Raw genomic sequence first — 7,676 nt, 5'->3', positions numbered from 1 at the left:
AGGTGGCGCGTCGTAAAATTCAGCGTGAGAAATCGTTGCCTGTATTCTACGTCAATACCAGCACCGATGATAAGAAAAAAAAAACACCGTAATTACAGTGCGAACAATAAGTCACGTTAATTTATTTTCATGGAAAGGGGAATTAGGAGCACATCCACTCCTGCTCACCCCCACCGCAGACGTGAAGGCGGAAGGAGGGGGACGGAGAGATGGCCGCGCATGCGCACGTGGTTGTTTTTCCACCAAATTCTGGCTTAAAGTGCGCCGGCTGAGGAGAACTTCTCTGTCTTGACCCGAGACCGCCAAGCCGCAGCGGCCGCGGCGACAGCATCCTGCGCTGTTATTCGGCAGCGCACCCCAATGCCACCGAACGCGCTCCGCCAGCGGCTTTTTCTTACCGCGTTCTTTTCGTAGGGTTTTGTATTCTTTTTTTTTTAATTTGTCATTTTAGCACTTTTGTTTCATGCCACCATGGTGCTGGGAAAGGTAAAGAGCTTCGTAATCAGCATCGACTGCCTGAATGACAGCAACGTCCCCGTGTTCTCCAGCGGGGACTCGGTCTCGGGGAGGGTCATAATCGAGGTGACCGGCGAGATCCGCGCGAAATCCCTCAAGATCCACGCCAAGGGGGTCGCGAAAGTTCGCTGGACGGAGTCGCGCAACGCCGGCTCCAACACCGCCTACACCCAGAACTACACCGAAGAAGTGGAGTACCTGAACCACCGAGATCTGCTGATCGGCCACGAAAGAGGTAACGATCTCTGCTCCGTCGTTGCGTTTATCCACTCGCAGCCGGCTGCGGCTCCGACTGTCAGTCGCACGCAGGCGACGACGCGCCCCGCCGCCGAGGAGCCCGAGCGGACGGACGAATGAATGGAACCGGCGCCGTTTTCCGCCGCGCCAGCGAACCGAACTCGTTTTCCGAGGCTGAGGTACTGACAGACGGCCGTGCCCTGCCATTGTTGCGGGCGGTTCGGTCCTGCTGCGAGTCGGGGGACCGGGGTGGGGGTCCCGATTGGCCGAGACGGCCAATGTCGCGCGTGTCTCGTGACCTCGCGGTGTTGCAGAAATAATAATAATAATAATAAAGGAAGAAAGAGGCACGCTCGTGCAGGACACTGTCGCAAATACTCGGAGCGGCAGCGTGTGGACCGGGACCGCGGGGAAGGGGTGAGGAGAGCTCCGTCCTCCGCGCCGCACTACGTGATGACGTAGCAGGCAGCGGGCGCCGGTTCAGGCCGGTCCTCTCCTGCTCCGCTCGGCGCGTCGCCGACTTTCAATTGCGGCCAAGCCGCGCTACGTACCCGTTTTATCATTTTTTTTAGTCTAATTAGCACATTTCAGCCTGGTTGCGCCCAGGATTTTGTAAAATATGTACGAGCCATAATAATAAAGCGCACGCGTTCCCTGCGCTGTGACGTCAGCCGACGAAACGTTCACGTTCACACACCTTTTTTTCTCATTAGTTTGTAGTTTCACATGTTACAAAGTTATGGAATGAACGGCGACGATATGAACAGGTATTAGTAAAGTAACGTGTTGTGTTTTTTTTTTCTTCATTACAGACGATGATAACTCAGAAGACGGCCTCACCACCATCCCTTCAGGAAGACACGAGTTTGCGTTTAGCTTTGAGCTTCCACAAACGTGAGTGGCCGCCTTCCCGTCGCGGTCGTGCGCCCTGGGTCGCGCTTCAGTGCGAGTGACCGGTCGGTGGTGCTTTTGCAGGCCCCTCGCCACCTCTTTCGAGGGGAAGCACGGCAGCGTGCGGTACTGGGCGAAGGCGGAACTGCACCGGCCGTGGCTGCTGCCCATGAAGACCAAGAAGGAATTCACCGTGTTCGAACACATCGACATTAACACTCCCATGCTGCTGGTGAGTGGGGCCGCTGCTGGTGTCCGGGGGGTTCGGAGGAGTCTCCTCCCGGGGGGAGTTGGACGTGTAGCCTGCAGTGTAGTCGCAGCCGCATCTGGTGCACTTGCTGATGCAGCAGGTGCTCAGCTGTTCGGAATTCCCACCCATGACCGGCCGATTCCAGCCGCCATAATCCCTCACATCGAACAGGCATTAGCAGGGTTGTCTATCAGTCTGATGTTATTTCGATCAACTAAAGTGGGGCCCGTAATCAGAAGGCTGCCGGTTCGAATCCCGATCCGCCAAGGTGGCACTGAGGTGCCATGCCATGGCTGCCCACTGCTCACTAAGGGCGATGGTTAAATGCAGAGAAGCCATTTCCTTCGGGATTAATAAGGCCGATTTATGATCTGGCCGATTTTTGGTGTCAGTGCCCTAAAATGGACAGCAGTGGCCTAGCGGGCAAGGAGACAGACTTGTAACCGAAGGGTTGCCGGTTCAAATCCAAGGGGCCTGTCCCCACACGCTGCTCCCTGGGCACCTTTCGCGATTGTGTTGGTGGGTTAAATGCAGGTTGGGTTAAGTGCTGTGCTAAAATAATGTATTTTTTTGTGGGTTCGTGGGCCTAGTATCAGGGTAATAATGATCATAATTTGTTAATTTAGACTTTTGAATATACATGGAGTTACATGACATTTTGAAGCAGATGTACATGTTAATTTCAGATGATGGCCTTAGCCTCATATTATTTACTTCTGCCCACAGAGCATGTTACTAAACCTGTTATTACACATATTATGATTGTTTGGTTGGAAAATCTACATAAAATATTTTTCCCGCCACAGTCTCCTCAGGCAGGCACGAAAGACAAGACTCTATGCTGCTGGTTTTGTACCTCAGGTCCAATCTCCTTAAGTGCCAAAATCGAAAGGAAGGGTTACACCCCAGGTAACTACCTTAGGTGCTTACATTGAGTTAGTTTAATTAGTTTGGATAATATCAGCATGATTCCGTGTTCTTGATTTAAAAGATGTTTACAATCTGGCCCCTTTTTTTCTTCCAACAAAGGAGAGTCCATTCAGATCTTTGCAGAGATCGAGAACTGCTCCTCACGCATGGTGGTCCCCAAAGCAGCTATCTACCAGACGCAAACCTTTTTTGCCAAGGGCAAGATGAAGGAGGTGAAGCAGCTGGTGGCCAACATCCGCGGCGAGTCTCTCTCCTCTGGCAAGACAGAGACATGGAGTGGCAAGATGCTCAAAATCCCACCCGTCTCCCCATCCATCCTGGACTGCAGCATCATCCGGGTGGAGTATTCACTCATGGTGAGCAGTGAAGCTGAATGTTGGGTACTTATGGCAAAAATAGTGATGTTCCATTGTCCTTTATTGCTGAATCATGTCTAATAAGGAATAGTTCAGCTCTTAGATAACTCAGAATGTCTGAACCAATCACGATGAAGTGTTCCCAAGGAGGGTGGAATTATCTCAGGTGTTCTTTGGATGGCGATAAGAGGCTCAGCACTTAATATCTCCAAATATGCAGAGTCCTCTCACCCCCTAGCCGCATGACCTGTCAAATCCCCTCCCCATACTTACATGATTCAAGCTCCCCCCTAAAAATGACCCGAAGGAAACGTGATCAGCCCACGCAGTTACCTAATCAAGTCTAAATCAAGAGCACCTTGAACACTCACACCGAGTTCACGCTTGTTCCTGCAGGTGTATGTTGACATTCCGGGGGCCATGAACCTGTCACTCAATCTGCCGCTGGTGATTGGCACCATACCTCTCCACCCCTTCGGCAGCCGCACTTCATCTGTCAGCAGCCAGTGTAGCATGGCTATGAACTGGCTGGGCCTGGCGCTCCCCGAGAGGCCTGAAGGTGAGTCACAGTCTGGAGCGATTGCCCATCGTCGGATGGCCTATGAGGTTGTAGTGAATGAATTTAGTTGGAAACATATAAATTACTTTATTACATTTATTTTAATTTATTATTTTTTAAATAGTGGATGGGTGAGATATTTGTTTTTTTTTCCTGTAGAAAAAGTTTGGGATTGAAAAAAGTTATTCTCATATTCTGTAATTGTAAAGTGTTTTTATGAGCTTCCTCTAGCAATTCCCAGTGCAGAGTGTTTTATTCAGAAGCTGGAGGGTTTAACCATTATTGCCAAACAAAGTGCTTCCGATAATGTTTTTTCTGTAACTGTTATTCAACATTTCTGTCAAATTGGTCATATTGATCCAAAATGTTCCGCATTTGACACATTTTTGTTATTCCTGTTCCATCCTTTTTTAATTTCGCTTTAATTTTCGGACTACTCACAAGCACTTTACTTGGCAAGGTGATAAAGGCCTCTTGCCCAAAATATCCTGCTTCTGATTTTGCCTAGTCATAAATGACAATATAGTTACTGCAGTTGCTCCACCACAGGTTCTGCAGACAATCTGAGTACATTTTTATGAATGGGTTTCTGCTCTTTCAGATTGTGAAATGTACTCAGATTGTCTGCGGAACCTGTTAGAAGAACATCGCTGCCCTTAAGGCATCCCACATTGAGTTACATAATGATGCTGCTGGGCTCCAGCCACTCATTCACACACATTAGCACGCGTGGTTAATGTGGTCAACGTGGTCATGGTTCTTATCTGACGATGACCTTGGTTTGCCACAGCTCCACCCAGCTATTCTGAGGTTGTGCCAGAGGAGCAAAGGCAGGGCTGCCTGGAGACCCAACCCCACCGCTCAGAAGAGTTCGAGGGGCCACTGTTCGCTTACATTCAGGAGTTCCGCTACCAGCCTCCTCCTCCGTACTCAGAAGTACGTTTTTTTTTTTTTTTTTTAATTCTTACTTAACTTTAGAATTTGCTTAGTAAGCAGAGGATTTGTTTGATATAGTTTACTAATTCCTGTCTCTAACATTCATTTCCTTTCGGAACAGATCGATCCTAATCCTGACCAGTCCAGGCAGGATGAGGGACGCAGACTTGACACCTGTCCATCACGATGAAGGCCACTCTTGTGCACGTGCCCGTAGTTTTCGGGCTTCTGAACACCATGCCTCTGCTTTCGTTTTCCTCCCACAGACAGCATGCTCGCCCTTGCTGTCGACATCGAGAGAAAGCCAAAAAAACATAGCGTTTGCAATGAAGAGGGGCGGTCCAGAACGGAGACGGGAGCGGGAAGTGCCTGATGGATTTCTTCTTGCGCTGTTTCGGCCATTGGTGCCAACACGAAGCTCGGCGCTGTGCTGAAACTTGTGGAGCCACGGCAGCGGCCTGGTGATAACTGTGCAGGGAACCTGCTTTTGTAGTTAAGCCCCGCCTCTGCTGGCGATATCACCAAGACCTCTTTCAAGTGTGGAGTTGACAGAATCCCTGATGAAGTATGAACGACCCTTTCTGCTGCATCGGTGTTTTTTTTTTCTTTTTTTTCTTTTCTTTCTTTTTCAGTTCCTACGTCTGAGTTGTGTAACTGTGGTTTTGTCCATATTGTTTCATTTTTGAGACTGGACAAAGAATGAAATGAAAATATCAACCAAACAGGCCACAGTGTGGAGCTGAAACGGACTTCATCGGTGCACTGACCCCATTCAGGTTGCTCTAATGTATTTTCTTTAACATTCATAATTACATTAGCATGTTAGCACAGAGTAGAGGAAACATGCTGTGCGCCACTCAGAGTGTCTTTTTAGTTGCTGGTTTTCATTGCCAGTTCTTTTTCTTTTTTTTCCCACTCGTATGATTTGTGTTAAAGAGCCAATCACCAGCCACAGAGCTAAAATGTTAAAGTTGTCCACGGACTGCCTGAAAGTTTCATTGCCTTCACGCTCATTGTATAAGAGCAGCGCAGGGTGACGTACTGCCTAGAAAAGCACTTAGTCTCAGGTGACCTTCTCACTTGCTAACTAGTTGGGGGTTCAGCTTCACTGTTTAGAAATGAAGTGAAACTGAAGTCGGTTGTAGGGTCACTGAACGAATCCACTTACTACAACAACAACTAATTTATTTTTGTATAGCCCAAAATGTCTCAATGAGCTTAACAACCACTACAGATGGCACTTCTCATGCTTATACCTTTTCTGGACACAAGGAACTCCCTAGAAACTTAAAAAACTTAAACAAACCTTGGGGAAAGAGTAATTCCAGGGTAGCAAGAGAATGCAGTTGGCATCATTTATACTAAGATTGTCCATGCCGATGATGCTCAGAGTCATCGGTCCATTTTTGGGTCTGTGGAGGTGGTCTGGGCGCTTGATTCAGTGCCTCGGAGAGAACAAACAGAAACACTTACTGACTTTATCCAGACCAGTGAAGCCATTAGTGACTTTCTTCTTAATTTTTTTTAATTTCTTAGATTTTATTTTTTTATGTGAGTTGGAACACAACAGTTGGCCAATATATTTGAACCACAGGTTCCTTTGGAAAATGGCAAGACGCTGGGGGCTTGAATTGAGTAGTACATTTGTTTTTCAGAAAACTCATTCAGCCACAGAGCTAGTTGGTGCTTTGTACCCACGTAGCCTTTACATCTACATCTTTTGTCCCTTTTCTATTTCATAGTAAGATTTTCTGAGAGAAAACATTTTTGGTGGAGGTCTGGATGAAAGATATGTGCGATGTACATGACCTAGTATTCAGAGTGAAATTGGTCCGAGGAGGAACGTCACCTGAGCACCAGTGGATTTATTATTAGTCCTTGTGTGGTTGCGTGATTGACAAGGTACTACAGGGTGTTCACTTTTTTATAAATACTAATGTAAGTGATCTTATCTCAGTGGCCTTCAAAAAGAAGTGATCTTTGCGCTTACATGCTCAACTTATATGATCTGTCACTGCTTACGTTTCCTTAAGCATGTAAAACGTACTTTTAGCCAGGGACAGAAAGGGACGAACCAAATTAGTCGTAAAAAGCTAACAATTCCAACTTTTTTTTTATTCTGTAGTGAACTCGGTTCTGTTCAGATCACCCACAGTAGCTCAGTTCAACTTAGATTCTTGGGAACAGGAATGTCTATGGAACAGCACATCTTTCCTAATGTTGTGGGTCTGAATTGGATTGACAATACACTCTTGTTTAGACTTTTTTTTTTTTTTTTTTGTGGTGGTGGTGGTTGCTTTGGAACTACTTTCATTTTGACAAATCTATGTTCAGTTTAAAGAATAAGCTTGAATGCTTTTTAAGGTTTGTAATTTCCGCAGTCCAGTGTTAAAGCTAAATGAGTCACTTGTAGACACACAGAATATGGTGTTATTCAAAGAGACAAAGTGCAATATTACATGAGAATATGGGTTCTTTCAGTTATGCTTATGAGCATCTGTACTTTGTTCATTTATGTTGTCCTTTAATGTTTTAATCTTGAGTTTTTCACTGGAACTAAATAAATCTTGTTTGAATTGCAAACTATTGTCTCTTTCTTTTTCTTCTCATGGCGCAAAAGAAAATAATTTTCCAAGTCTCCTGTCAATAGTGCTGGCTAAAGAAAAAAAATAACTGCAGCCTCTGATCTGTGTTCATCAGGAGTGCAACAGCGCCCCTGCTGGTGAAACCCGGCCAGCAGCGCTCTGATGCTGCACAGTTGGATCTTTGCCACACTGGGACGTCTGCCATGGAATGTGACACACATACTGGCATTTGTTTATGAGTGTAGGCATTCAGGTCGTTTCATAATGTTTTGCAAATGTTTCATATTATTTTTAAATTAGTTTCAAGATGAAGAATGTTCGCTGCACCGCTGTCCCTATGTGAACTTTGCATGTGATTTTTCTCCCATTGTAGAGAATGTGTGGCCTTGCTTTCTTGCTATCCAGAGGGAAGGGGT

General features: G+C 46.5%; 1 protein-coding gene across 1 annotated transcript; it reads left to right on the top strand.

Annotated features, from left to right (window-relative positions):
- Positions 1–278: 278 nt before the first annotated feature.
- arrdc3a (arrestin domain containing 3a) lies at positions 279–7,258 on the top strand. The gene is made up of 8 exons (XM_028997930.1): positions 279–751; positions 1,566–1,647; positions 1,729–1,876; positions 2,701–2,803; positions 2,924–3,180; positions 3,577–3,739; positions 4,530–4,675; positions 4,797–7,258. Exons 1-8 carry the CDS (start codon positions 472–474, stop codon positions 4,863–4,865), a joined length of 1,248 nt encoding a protein of 415 aa, XP_028853763.1. The 5' UTR covers positions 279–471; the 3' UTR covers positions 4,866–7,258.
- Positions 7,259–7,676: the final 418 nt, after the last annotated feature.

The sequence above is a fragment of the Denticeps clupeoides genome, chromosome 1 (assembly GCF_900700375.1).
Source record: "Denticeps clupeoides chromosome 1, fDenClu1.1, whole genome shotgun sequence".
In the NCBI taxonomy this organism is placed as follows: domain Eukaryota; kingdom Metazoa; phylum Chordata; class Actinopteri; order Clupeiformes; family Denticipitidae; genus Denticeps; species Denticeps clupeoides.
This window is presented reverse-complemented; position numbering and strand designations above follow the sequence as displayed.

Excerpts from the sequence above, each read along its gene's own strand:
- arrdc3a (XM_028997930.1), top strand. The coding sequence starts at position 472 with ATGGTGCTGGGAAAGGTAAAGAGCTTCGTAATCAGCATCGACTGCCTG. Across the intron at positions 752-1,565 it reads GCTGATCGGCCACGAAAGAG|ACGATGATAACTCAGAAGAC; the intron begins GTAACGATCTCT and ends TCTTCATTACAG. Across the intron at positions 1,877-2,700 it reads TTAACACTCCCATGCTGCTG|TCTCCTCAGGCAGGCACGAA; the intron begins GTGAGTGGGGCC and ends TTCCCGCCACAG.